General features: G+C 35.6%; 1 protein-coding gene across 1 annotated transcript in view; it reads right to left on the bottom strand.

Annotated features, from left to right (window-relative positions):
* Positions 1–795: 795 nt before the first annotated feature.
* Positions 796–15,045, bottom strand: part of VWA3B (von Willebrand factor A domain containing 3B) — a 56,537-nt gene continuing 42,287 nt past the window's right edge. The window contains 9 exon segments of the mRNA XM_041468414.1: positions 796–854; positions 1,597–1,665; positions 1,668–1,834; positions 5,261–5,358; positions 5,892–6,029; positions 7,199–7,323; positions 8,087–8,207; positions 11,633–11,852; positions 13,003–13,053. Of these exon segments, the coding sequence (XP_041324348.1) occupies positions 796–854; positions 1,597–1,665; positions 1,668–1,834; positions 5,261–5,358; positions 5,892–6,029; positions 7,199–7,323; positions 8,087–8,207; positions 11,633–11,852; positions 13,003–13,053 (1,048 nt within the window).

Raw genomic sequence — 15,045 nt, 5'->3', positions numbered from 1 at the left:
GTAAGTGTAAACTAATAGTTCATATTTGATTGGAAGTTGAGCAGAAGGGAAATAATGCCAGGCAAATTTGTTTTCTTTATTCTCTTCATCTTTAAATGAAATCCAGCATTAACACAGTTCAAAAAGATGTCAGGGGTCAGGTAACACATTCGATATAACTTACAAAATTATGTAACTTACACAGAGTGCTGTGAAACATTTGCATGGTATGAAAATGGGGCAACTATCTACACCCAAAGAGGATAAATACACAGTCACGTAGAGAGGTTGGATAAAGAAGTATCTAATGAAACCATGTGAGGAAGACCATATAGTGTTACTTAACATCTTTATCAGCTCTGACTTCTCCCTTTCTGAAAAAACACAAAAGGATTTGTAAATGAAAAGAAATTTTAGAAAAAAAAACCCCCATATTCAACATTTATGGTGTCACAAGAAGAGAACAAGGGTATCTTCTTCAGCATGTTCAACCTGCATATGACATTGAAGCCTTGTTAGAATACTATGAGATTATTTGCTAAATCCAGGCAGGATTAAAATGCATAGATAACCACTGCTCTTGTGTAATCTTTCCTCCAAGCTGCAGGGAATCAGTTACAGGACTTGCTGATCACATTAGGATTATTTCACATTTCCTCAGTATCTGCATCTCAAAATGTCCAAGAGAAAGGTGTCTGGGATAACTGAGCATTTCCAACAATGTAGCCCCACCTTTGGAAACTGTGGTTTTTCACTGGACAAGCCAAACACCTCTGCTCTCATATAATTCTGATCAGGCAACTCTTAAAATGCCCATTATATAATGGGCACCATAATATCCACTATAAGCAACGTATATGGAATTTGCAGGCAATCTGTAAAGCATGAGAGCGAACACGGAACATTCAGATGAGCCAAATCAAGTTGAATGAAAACATGATGATTGAGTGAATTTATAACCCATCACTTCTGAAAGTAAGTAAATAATGAGGCTGTTGAAAATGTATTTTAAATGGTACAAGGAGGTACACCTAGCAAGTATGGATAAAAACCCTGTTATCTTTCCACTGACAGTAGGATCTTGAAAATGAAGAGCTGACAGACATGTAAAGGCAGGCCTACACTAGCCCAGTCCCTGCTCCAGAGTGACAGGGAGTACAGGTACTGCTCTCAGCTTTAACTGAGCCAGCTCTTAAAACAAAAGCAATGAACCTCTGAAGCATTGAGCTACAGGTGCAATAATTTAATACCTGCAATACAGACATAGCTTTAATCTAACAAAGAACAAACAGTAGAGGGACTGGAATAAATACTCAGCTTACAAGAAGGTATTAAGGCTTGGTGTTACTGCATCCTCACTGCTACTACAACTGTTAGGGAGATTAAGGTGGCATATGCTGGAATGTGCTTTATTCATTTCTTGCTGCTGCTGTGAAAACACACGCTGAGAAAGTGTCAAGAACAGTTTCTAAAGGAGGTGAAAGAATTTGATCATATAGGACACGGGAAAGCTTACTTGGCTAACACCCAGAAATGCAGAAACCTGTTCCTTGTGAATAGTTAAAGGCCCATCACAATTGCTTAGTTCTTTATACTTTTCCAGAGCTACATCTTTACCTATAAATTCTTCCTTATTGCTAGACAGTGAATTTCTTCCGTGCTGTTTTACTTCATTTCTGAAGACAAAAGATTATCCAAGTCTGACGTGGTCTCCCTGAGATGCCTTTTGTCTACTGTTGTCCTCTTCTTTTTCTTTTTTCTCCTCTTTTCTTTCACTATACTCTGCTTTGCTTTTTCTTCTCCTTCATCTTCCACAGGTTGGCGAGGGCAGGGCTTTGTAGTCTCACCATCCAGGCTGGAAAACCAGAAAAAGAAATCCATGAAGCTAAAAGCACATATCTCATAAAGCCTCTTTTACAAGACATAGATTTCACCTTTTTCCACATCTCATAGTACTGACAAGAGAAGGACTTATCACACTCTTGACAATCTGACAGGGCTATAAATGTCCTAAAATTCAGTTTCCCTTTTACTTACAGAATAAGTGAAGTATAGCCTAAAACAGGGCTCTGGCCCTTAACTTTATCTGCCTCTTATGACTCCAGAAAGGCTGTGGGCGAAAAGGACCCTTTTGCTGTGTGGGTCCGGATCATGCAGTGTTGTACTTTGCTTATGGAACTTGGCTACATTTGCAGAGTGCTTTTTCTGCCATAATTATTTTTTTCCATAGTGATGGCAGGAAAACACCCCAAACAGATGCTAATGTCTCATGAACATTACTAAAACCATAAGGGCTATATTAGTACCTCTAAAGATTAGTCCATTAAGCATAACCCCTAATACACACCACAAAAACATTGAAAGACAATCCCAAAGAACTCAGAGCTGAAGTTAGCCAAGCCATTGTAATACATCTGTGGGCACTGAGGACTTCCTGTCAACATGGGAACCTGGGAAGTGCCTTTTAATTTTTTTCCCCTTACTACTCCAGCATTTAGAACGAACGGTTTGTCTCTTTTTGAGGTTCTAATATAATAATGCATTCAAACTTTTTGATTCCTTTCCAATTAAATTATGCTTTTACATTTTTCCTATCAGCAATATCAGCAATTTTTCATTAGATCTGTGCACATTCACGAGCAATATGCTGCAGTATCCCCCTCTAAGTAGGACATAGGAGGTAGATGTGGGGGGATAGAATATAAGAATATATAGTGCAGAAAGTTATCTCACCCCTAAGGAGTTGCAGCTGGGCCAATTACCAAAGATTAGGAACAGGCCTGACTTTAAGAGGCTGCAGCTGTGACCAATGAGAAAAAGAGTGCTATAAAAGAGTGGGTTGGCTGGTTGAGAAGGAGCTGGAGTTAGTTGGCTACTTTGTGAGGGAGAAAGAGTCAGTGCTCTGAAGAGCTGCCTGTGAGAGAAAAACACGAATAAGGTATGAAACTTTTGTGATAAGGAGATAACAGTATGGAACTTTTGCAATATGATGACAACAGGTAGGAGTTTATTTTAGAAATATAATAAATAACAAGTTTCATTGGAAAGCACACTTCCATGTCCTCATAAAAGGTAGGGGTTCTAATAGAAGCTCCATTTAGTGCATTTATTTCAGTTAATTTTCCAAAGAATTCCTCTGTTTGCCAATGCAAAATTCAATTTTCTCCTCATTTGTACATAAAAATGGCAAGTCAGCTTGATAATAAATTCTCTTTGGAGAGTGAATATTTGTACCAAAGCATTCATTCATGAAACAAAGCATGTAGAATGGACACTATTCTCATTGCTCATGGATTTAATCACATATTTTCTTAATATGGTACCTCAGAATACAATCCAACTCAGTGGAAGGGAAAGACTTACGCTGATTTTGCTGGAACTCAGACCAGTTACATGCCTGCCTCTTTTCAACTGGTTGTTTGCATTAAGAAGGAAACCATGGTCTTCAGGTTTGCTCTTTGCTCAGAAGAGGCTACTGTCATAGTAATGATGTGGCCTGGGAAAAGGCATTGATGTATTCCCAGATTTGGAATTCTGCTCAGTAAAGAGAGGGCATTCATTTGTTTGTGTGCTGTGGCTGCAAGCTGGTGGAAGGTTGAGTTTCAAACTGTACTGGGATCACTACTAGAAAATATGCGGGAATCACAGAACTTGAATCTCAGTTGCTTTTCACTCCATCATTCTCAGTGAATCCATAGATCAGCCTGCAACTGGTACCCTCACCCATAATTTTTAGATTAAATCTTTAATGATTATAATAGTATTAGAACGTTTGAATGAAAATTAAGAACCTCTGTGGGTGGCCAAGCACTGGAGCAGGCTTCCTAGAGAGAGTGTGCAGTCTCCCTACTGGACATACTCAACCATTTGGATGCAATCCTGTGCCATGTGCTTTGGGATGACTGTTTGAGCAGGGAGGTTGGACCAGATGACCCACTGTGGTCCCTTCCAATCTGACCCCTCCTAAGATTCTGTAATCTAAAATGGCCTTTAATGGTGGAGTTTATTTCTCTCTACCAGAAAGAAAGGTGCAGCCAGGTGGGGGCTGGTTTCTTCTCCCAGGTAACCAGTGACAGGGCAAGAGGACACAGCCTCAAGCTGCAGCAGGAGGTTTAGGCAGGGCATTGGGAAGAAGCTCTTCACAGAAAGAGTGACTGGGCATTGGAATGGCTGCCCAGGGAGGTGGTGGAGTCACCATCCCTGGAGGTGTTTAAGAAAAGACTGGATGTGGCACTCAGTGCCATGCTCTTGTTGACAAGGTGGTGTTGGGTGACAGGCTGGACTCGATGATCTCAAAGGCCTTTTCTAACCAAGCTGATTCTGTGATTTTCCCTGCTCATGTTTCCTCTTGGAAATAAACTTCCCATGATGGAGATTACGCTATTCTTTTGCAGCAGTGCTCATACTACATGGAAGAGGAAATCCTTCATCTTGTAGATGTCAAGACAAATGGAAGACTCAAAACCAAATTATGTTTTCTCACACAAAATGTGAAACTGCAACTCCCCCTGGGAAGAAGCTATGAATTATGAAGTTTTACATGGTTTCAAAATAAGTAACTGCACAAATTCATGGAAGAAAATCAAGACTGTTTAATACAGAGACTCCAATTCTGCTTCACAGAATTTTAAAATTCCAAATAATTGTAGGCTGGGAATGTATTCTGGGGAAATATCCCTAGATGATTGTTCTGATCTTATTGTCCATCCTAAGGTTGTCTGAGGTTGCTAGTGCTCTGAAGGCTGTCAGAATTTCAATTGGATTAAACTAGAACTTAATACAAGATGAAAATGTAATCCATAAACACTTGGAACCACTGCATTTTCAGTGCACACTTCATATCTTGCTGCACATTAGTTCTGCAGAACCTAAGTAGGGGCTCATACTTATCTTACACACTCTCTCTCCATTATTCTCCAGAAGATGAACAAGGATCTTAGAAAAAAATTGCAACTTAATGTGCAGCTCTACATAACAATAAGTATTTTAAAAGGAAAATAAGGTCTACAACAAATAGAAACTCCATCTCACCTTTCAGCAATCCCCTTAACAACTTTCTGGGACTAAGCTTCAAACCATCAGATCCCACCAATACTTCCAGAATGAAAATAAGACAGTAAATTCTCACATAAACTTAGCTGCACGTGCTTTGTAAGCCAGTTCACAATAGCTGTAGTTAGAGTACTATGTATGGAAACCTGACAGCACAGCTGAACTCAAAGTGAAACATTTAGGATTCGAATTTTAAAGATTTGGTATTTTTAGGTTGAAACATACTCACATCTCATAATCCACTGTCTGCACCATTCTTATGTACTGACAGGAAGAGGCATACTTGGTTTGGCTGATTTTAATGAGCTCGCTTCTTATACAGTGTTCCTGCAATAACACAATCAATATTCATCTAATTTAAACCCAAATCTCAAAAGCAATGTTGATACATATGCATAAAAAAATCAACTGTTTAAATGTAGCTGTAATCAGCCTCTAATAAAGATAATTAATATAAAAATTTCAAGTACAAAGTAAATTTATTTAATGCATGCTGTGAAAAATACAGTGAAATTATCATAATGGCTTACAAACTTAAAACAAGTCAAACAAACATAATGGAATTAATTTCAGACTATACCGACTGTTAAACTCCCTATGTTTCTTATTTTAGGAACATGGAACTTGTGAAAGCCACCAAATGTATCAAAGAAGAAAGAACAGAGTATGATTTAAGAATAAATTATCCAACAGAATTTCTTTATTCAAGTTTATTACATGAGCTGTCCATTGCACTCTGAAATGTGATTTACTCTGGTTAGCTGGAGACTCAGATTTGGACAGGGAGCCCATTAGCCTGGAAAACTCTATTGGCCTCTTCAAAAACAGCCAGACTGGTACCACCTTCTAGGTTTACTTACATCCTTGTTGTTGAACAGCAGCACTGTGTAGAATTTGTCACCTGTCTCCACCCTCTGTGGTGTTGCTATGACAATGGCAGGTACGTAACACTCATTTTCTGCCCGTGTCCCAGTTCTGGCAAACACGTAGTCTCCAACCTGCGCACCAGGAAAGCATCAGTGCAAGAAGCACATAACTTATGAGGTTTACAAGACATAACTACTTAGGTAGATTTACATGAATCGTCATTCTATCATGTTCCTATGATTTAATATGGACCATTGAAAGAAAAGAAGAACTTGATCCTTCCATGTTCTGATCATGCAATTTCCACTGAATCAGGGATCAAACACAAAACAAAAATAAAGGACCGAGCTCCACTAAACGTACCTGGGCTTAGCTAGCAAGCTGAACTGAATGAGGAAACTCTTACAGACTGTATTCCTTTGGATTCTATGCACATTTTAAGGCTTTCAACAAGCTTTTAAACCAACCTTGGGAATTTTAGATAATTCCAGATGTAACTGATTTATCCAAAATTGTTTTAAAAATTAACACAGAAGTCACAATTTTCTATCAAATTCTGCAGGTCTCTAGAGTTGGATACAGAACTTTGATTTATCAGGAGCTACTATATCAGGATTTGCCTTTATCTCAAACTGAAAAAAAAAGGTATGTCTCTAGTTTTATATGTAGCAATGCAATTATAAACATGCTTCTTTTATTCAAAACAGAGGGATCCATGCTGTATCCTCTATGCAAGCACCACCATTCTGGTGTGTAAAATAAGAATCACCAAAAAACCCCAGCTGTGATTACATCTGATAATTTATAAAGAAAACCAGAAATGGAACAGGGATTATAATTTTTTATTACTGTTATTTGCCTTAGTATATGGTTATTTGCTGTATTTGAAATATGCTGTGGAAACCAAATGGTTAAAACCTGCTGTAAATCACACTAAGTATAAAAGATTCTCTTACATTTATAATCTATGTGATAGGAAACAATAACTCTACTAATAAATAGCTCACCTTTCTTCTATGGCTGGGGAAATACTCATGTTTTATAAAGATAACAATATAGATTTAGAACAAATAATTTTAATAAACAAATGAATAGAATTACAATGAAAACAAGCTTCAAACAAATTAAAAACTTCATGTTGAAAATAGCATGATATTACTATAATGACAAACTCTTCTTTAAAATAATGCATTTAAAAGACTTTTAAAAATCTATAATTTATTACCTAGATATAAAATGAATTTCATATTTTTAAATATAAAATGCATATTTGCAATCATGAAAAAATACAGTTTTTCACCTGCAGATGTGGGCATGGCATAGCACCTCCCACAGGTATAATGAACTTGACAGGGACATCACAGCTCTTCCCATTGCTGAAGTCAATAAGTGCACAGGTAGAACTAATATTCTTTATCACAGTTCCTGAAAAACAACAGAATAAAAGATTCAAATTATTTTTCTTTCATCCCTTGTGGTAATTATTTTGTAAAAAAATCCTATAGGCTGTCACACATCACTGAGGTCAACCATGTCTATACTATACATTCTTCGTTTTCATTTAGCTACTGTAAGCTGTGCTAGGGCAATGGAGACATTTGTACCTAAAAATCCCTGCCTTATTAACCAGCCTTAATAGTACTATAAAAAGAAAATGAAGACTTTTTCAAGCACAGGTCTGAAATTTGTAAGCTGATCAGGTTAATATAATAAAACTGACAGGTAACATAATAAAACTGCTACCACAGTTAAAAATATGTAATTGAAAAAAATCCCAACCAAACAAGTAAAGGTAACACAAAGATAAATGCATACACACAGAGAATATTTTAATATTCTCTGTGTGAAATAACAGAACTGAGTTTTACCTACTAACCATTCTGGCTTAAAATTCAACAAAAAAGCATCAGCATTTAGTGATCTTTTTGGAGACATGCAAAAGCTTGGCTTATGATTTCCTCCCATACTTTTCATAGACAAACATATCATTGCTCTCCAACTTTACAAAACGAATGTCTTCTTATAAATGTATATACATGTGCACATACAAAATATATATTCATTTTCATTAACATGCACATGTAATAGTAAATGTCATTAAGAAATAAGTAGTTAATTATGACCATAACTTGTGTTTTATCACTATTAAGGAACACTAAATAATGAAGATGTGGACAAAAATGTATACCTGGATAATAAAATCCTGTGACGTCTGATCTTGCAATTACCTTTTGGCTTTTGTGAGGCACAAATATTTGACATTTTTGTCTTGTCTTAGAGTTCAGCTTCCCACTTTCCTCTTCAAGTCTCTGTAATTTGACACAATCATTTCTTTGCAACAGCTAATGCAGTCTTATTTAAAATCTGAGGCAGTGTAATGCTACAAGATCTGTACAGAATTCACAGCAAACTGGAAATACTTTAAACTTTCAGAATAGTTCTAAGTACAGGAAGTACTTATGTAAGTGTTTTCACTATAAAATCCACTTCTGTATGGTCATAACAATACCTATATTTTCATGTGTTCTGGCTACCATTTTTCTACAAAAAATGTCACAAAGTTGCACAATTCATATTAAAGGATGATGTAAGGAAAAATCAGCTCTTTTTTCAGAATAAGAAAATTTGTACTACACATTCTTTTGTCAAGAGAGGAGAGTTTTCACAGTAATCTGATTTGCATTAGAAGTAACTCACTGTATGGGATGAATCATTAAAAATTAAATACCAAATCAAAAAATGTTCAAACAAATCTTCAAATGTCTGGGGGAAAAAAAAGTTTATTTACTATAAATTCAAAATTCAATTGACATTTTCAACCATTTTAAAATATTCCACTTTAGCAAAATATTATAACACATCTTCCAGACCTGCCACTGTCCATTATTCTGCCCTGCTAGTTGGGGTTCTTCATGCACTAATTATTTTTGCCATTCTGTTCACAATACTGTTCCCAAGTATAAATTACAAGCAAGTGTAAAACTTGCTTATAATAAATCAGTTTCACCACTAAATGAAAATTGTGGCATTTATTTTCATCATTAAATAAATCAGTTTCACCATTATTTTTTTAAAGTATTTATTAGCCTACCTCGTGAACAATTTGGAGGCATCCATCTTTTACACGGTTTTTCTGAATCAAAAAAATATGCAACTTGAAATCTCAAACTTTTCCACAGATCTACACATTGTTCTGAAAAATGACCATAACTCACAGACTCTTAATAAAACCCCTGCTTGCTAGGATGTGTATGACTTGCTTCCTTTTCTGATGACATTTTTTTCTTAAAAAATGTATTTGATTTGATATTTGATTTTCCCTAGTAGTCAATAATGATGGAAAAGATATTGATAACTTTGACTAAATTGTTTGTTCTCAGTTTCACTATAATTATTACAGTATATTTTTTTCAAACTCCCCCTCGGAAATCACAAACAACCCTAGAAAAAAAGTCCTAAAAATAAGCAAAACACACAGAAGAGGCAAGGAGATATTTTAAATTAGAGACACGTGATTTTTCAAGCTTATTCTTTACCCCTACAGAATATTAATTATATCAAAAGTTTGGGTTTTGAAACTCAGACTAAACCAGAGGCTCTTCACAGTGCTTAACTGACTGCTTGAAGTATAACTCAACAAAGGCTGATTTGAGAGCAGACCTACAGCTCCACAGACACAAAAAAGTATTTGGGTAACGCATCTACTTAATTCCTCAGGCTCCAAAAGGACAGCTGCTGCTGAATATTTATTATCAACTGATTTGTATTGCTTGACTAATAACTTGGGCAACTTCCAGCACTCCATGTTAATCCAAACACTAAAGATGACACAAGCATCCACAATGAGGATTCTGAGTCGTGCAGAATTCAGGTGGCTCAGAAACACTGTCTAAATTCAAATCCATTTTTCTTTTCTCTCACACAGCTTTTAGGTGTTCAGCAGGAATGATCCAGACACTGTTGGAGTGGCCATTTCTGGTATTCAGTATGTTTATTACAAAAGAGCCCCATCTGATTCTCAGGGATTTTTACCATGTTTCACTCTGCTTGTGTTGAAGACAGTGCATTAAACCACAATGGTTGAAGGAGACTTCATTTACTTATTCCAGCAGCTGCTACATTTTTTAATTCCCTTTCAAAAAGAATAGTCTTTGCACTTTCCTACTATAAGTGAGAACAGACATGAAGAATACCCACAGATCTCCATGTATCTTGGCTCAAACTTTGGGTTGTCATAATCCTGACACCTCCAGAGTCAAGCAAACACCCCTCTTCCCTGCGTGTCAGTGGGAGCAAGCCTATTCTGCATGGACCTAGCCCATTTTTATGAAAGAGCCTAAAAAGAAAGAGCTGAAAACTAAGGTGTTTTATTTAAAATTTAGTGAAAAAATCATCAGGAAATTTAAAAATCTGCTTTGTAGAGTAATTTCAGGATAATTATGATTTTTCTATGATGTCACAATGACAATTTTCATTCAGTGCCATATCAGCTATTTCCTAGCTGTAATGTATTTCAGTTGGCAGTTTAGTTTTCTATACCCATTCTGTGGGCAGACATCACAGCTGGCAAAACCTTCAACAAAACTTTTTAAAGCCTTCCCATTTTTCTTTTTTTCTCATTATTTTTCTGCTACATAAACAGAATTCTAATCACATCTGCATTTCTGACCCTCACTCTTGAAGACTTTCAGTTGCAGATTAGCAATTACTGAAGATGCTGCTCTGATTAGACTCCTAAAGCAGGTTGACTCAGGATAAGTGATTGCACAATGTTAATCACATCAGGTCTGCGAGCACACACTGGTTGTTCCAAGGCAACAGTAAAATTACACTCAACAAATGAAGCATAAACATGTTTCTGCTGTTCTTGTATTGGGACATTATATGGCATAGGTAAATCAGTAATCAAAATAGCTCTAACAGCAATGTAATATTTTCAAAATGAATCAAGATCATCTGTTTTATGAAGACATTAAAATGTTTTCAAACTTTTGTAGCCTTAATGGAATTAAAAAACTCAAAAACTACAGAAAACACACACACATATATACAAAACCACTAATTTCAACCGTAGTTTCAGAGTAGCTAGACTAATGTATTATTAATGCTAGACTAATGTATTAATGAAATGGAGAGAGAAAAAAAGCCTCTCTGCCTAGCCAAAAGTGGGTGTCCCATTCAGAATGAGCTCCAGATGCTACTGACTCAGTTCACAACGCTGTGACATTGCCCACCAGTTCACATATACCCATATTTTAGAGACAGTTAAATTGTAGTGTACAAAAATGAAGTTGAATCCCACCTCTTCTCTCTATATTTTCTTTTCCAAGAAATGTACCATGGAAGATTACAGTGAATTACTCCAGTATTAGAATATCTTTTAGTCCTGTTTATCAGACATTAACCCAACCAAAAATCTTGTATCAAAATAATATATTGCCTTTAATATATCTGTTATTTCTCTTTCCTGCTATCATTACAGAAAGATCCTTTGCTGTGATTTATTTCTAAGAGGCTCAGTTTCTGTGGCTGTCTCTGAAGCTTCAGTACTTCTACTTCCCCAATATTTAAAAAAAGTAATTGAAAGCTTGCTCTCTTCTTAACTAACTTTTTTCCTCTATGTATTTTATTTAGCACGATGCTACAATTCTACTTTATCATCTATGATCATGGAAAAAAAATATTCCAGAGGTACATAGTGAAGAGAAATATCTAATGTCTAACCATGTATTACCTTTTTATTGTTGCTTATGTGTGATTCTGAGCTTTTCTCAATTTCCTTTTTGACAGCTTCCTGAAGATCAGAGACTTGTTGTAAATATGTTAATGCTGTCAATATCTCATCTTCTAACAATTTTACATCTTCATAGGAAACTGGCCATCCCAAATTCTCTAAAGCCTCCAGCAAAGTTTCTTTATGCTGTATATATTGGACTGGCCCATTCTCTTTAAATCTTGAAAAAAAAATATTTTTAAAGAAATTAATAATCACAAATAGAAAAAATTTTATTTACATCAGTGCTCTACAGATAGAGTCACAAATTGTGAAGGCAGAATAAAGAATCAGATTTGCCCAATTTATCTTCTGTATGCTACAAGTTCTTGCACTTCATCCAGATATTGCTGTGTTTGGTCGAACAATCACGCCTGGTATAACTGCATCTTATAGAAAGAGAGCTACAGAGACACTCAAGTGGCTGAGCCATAATTTCTGAAAAATAAATGAAATATTTTAATATTTATGCACAATACTAATGATTTATATGCTCCTCTCGCAACAGACTGCAATTGCTATGACATTTTTTTCATTACATGCATAATTGGCCATATGTTATCAATAATTAAACATTTTGGATGACACCCTGTCAAATTTCTGTATTTTGCAACTCATTCTCTATCAAGAGACAACTATTTCCTTTTTTTTTCATTACATGCTGTTTTGTTTAAGAGTCTTCATTTCCTCTCTGCACCAGATTGAGGTTTTAGTTCTCGTTAGTAATGATAGAACTGTAGGTTTTTTACTCATTAGCTTATGTCTTCTTAAAAGCATTCTAGTTTTCATTCCCATTTTTCTGTGAAGAATCTATTTCAGGCACAATCAGTTTTCATTAATTGATCTTCGCTTTATTCTCTGGCACAAACAGATGCTAACTTCACTGATATTTATACAGCAATTACTTTTCTAAATCAATACAAAAAATAGGTTAACATAGTACAAACTTCCAGAGTGATATACAGTTCCAGCACATGCTTTTAAGGTGCTTATTACACCTTAACAAACCAGCCACTAGAGAGCTCCTTATGGAATGAGAGATTTACTTTGATGTTAAAAGCAATGACATGCTGCCCTCCCAAGGCCCTGCACTTGACACTGATTAAGGATAGAGAAGCAACATTCAAATGGAATGCAAGCCCTTTCCTTTAAAAGTAATCAGCACCAAAAAGGAGGTCCAGAATTTAATATCATATACACGTTTTTGAAAATAAGGTATATTTATGAAATATTTGAAAATTAAACTGGTTGGTTATAGAAATAGTGATAAAAACCTATCAAACATTTATGACCTTCAGAGGTACATTAGAAAACCAAAAGTGATAGCTTACTTGTCTCTTTCCTCCTGAGATAGTGCTCTCCAAATAACTAGGCTCAGGCGCCTAATAAAGAAAGGAAAGCAGTTTTTGAGGGAATGCAGTTCCTTGTGCAGCTGATCATCTCAAAACTAGCAAATAAACACAGTTTCTTAAGATATCTGCACTGATTTGTATTCCAAGCACATTTGTATCATCAAATTGTATCCTTATCATTCAGCTATGAAATTATCAACTGCAAAAGGAGATGGGAAAGCAGTATCTTCCATCAAATAACAGCATGACTATTTCAGGGTCAGAGAAGGTTTAATGGCAATCACTGCTGCTTCCTGCCAGGACTTTCTATGGATGGTTGTCTTCAGCACCAGCTGAAGTTAAATCAAATAACAAAACTGATTAAATGCCAGTTAAGCTGCACAGTTCCTTCAATTAAACATTTTCAGAAAATGTAGTCTGAATGTACTAATGCTAATTTCTAAATTTTTTTTCCTGCTAAGATTACCCCTCAGTTGTGCCATTCAGGTTACTAATTCATTAAACTCTGGCTATGAAGAAAAACTACTGACAGGAAAACAGAAGTGATTATCCCAAACCAATGCAGTTCTGAGACTTTTGAAAAGCACCACTAAACTTTCTGCTTTTGCTTTTTTAAGACAGAAATTTTAAACTCATATAAGATCATCTATTAAAATCCCAAACAAGCCATCATTCAATTACTTAATTTCACCTGTAGAAATAAACCTTTACTGATGATCCTAATTACTGTAATTCTAGAAAAAAATTCCAAATTTCTTTTGGATATGAGAACACCTGATTGTCTACAAGTAGTCTTGCCAGATTTATTGGTGCATGCACAAAAAAAAGCACATTAACAAGTGATTCTGAATATGAAATTTCTGATGATTCATTTTATCTACCAGAAACTATATCCCAGCTTTTCTAGAATACAAACTACTTAGTTAATTCCCAATATACAGTCTCAGCATGCTCCAATGTCTATTTCATCCTTCTAAATCTGCACACCCATAACTAAGTTGATTATAAAAGCTTCTGGCTATACAAAATCATACACATTATGAAGCTTTCAGTGTTTTTCTCCTTTAATACTGTATATTCTCTTTGTCAGACCACAAAAATTCTGCCCTTGTTACTTTCCTCCCTCTAAATCTGATGCTAAACTCAATCTGCATATGGGGAAAATACTGGCATGTTTGCTTCTGTGCTTGAAACCTGGATGCCCTGATGTATTGTTTCATCTACACGTCAGAATAAATTTGTGATCAGCCACTATTTACAAAGCTGAAATACAGCTTTTGGAAGTTCAGTTACTAGAAAAGGGCTGTGACATCTAGATTAAAAAAACTGGCTGGCTTGCTGTTTCACAAGCAGAGAAAAAGCAAAGAGATCTCTTTTATTCCACTGCCAATTATAGGGATCTTCAGGTAGATTTGTCTTCTATAGCTCTTTTTCATGGAAGTAGGAACTCAATCCTACTATTGTAAATACACTGATTCATTGATCTCTGTTGGTAAACAGAAGTAAACAGTAACCCTTATCACCAAAGTCTCAGGGAGACTATGGCAATGTTTTAAGAGTTTAACCTGAAAACACTTTTCTTTCCCTTAAAATCAAAGTCAGTAAATGTAAAATATTCAATGGTATGGCACAGCAATGAAAAACTTGAATTTTTTTCAGAATTCACCATCACAAATAAACCACTCGAACCTTCTATTAAAATGAGTGACAAATCAATTTCTATTAATTCTTCATCAGCCTGATAACAGTGTTGTCTCAGTGACAGAACAAAGAAAACAAGAGACTTTTATTCACTGAACTCCATTAATACTAGACATAGCAAGGAGCATTTTCAAATGAAAATTCTTGATTTTATCACAAAATATCTATATAGGATAATAGGATTGAAAAAGAAAGCTATAACATGCTTTAGAAAAAACTGGTATGATCATATAGCTACCAAGGAAAACAATCTCAAAACTTAAAGATCCCCTGTGGAATTAATCAAAAAACAAGGACTAAACACTTGTCATCAAGGCGGGT

This window comes from Pyrgilauda ruficollis, unplaced genomic scaffold, assembly GCF_017590135.1.
Source record: "Pyrgilauda ruficollis isolate IOZ18807 unplaced genomic scaffold, ASM1759013v1 scaffold22, whole genome shotgun sequence".
In the NCBI taxonomy this organism is placed as follows: Eukaryota; Metazoa; Chordata; class Aves; order Passeriformes; family Passeridae; genus Pyrgilauda; species Pyrgilauda ruficollis.
This window is presented reverse-complemented; position numbering and strand designations above follow the sequence as displayed.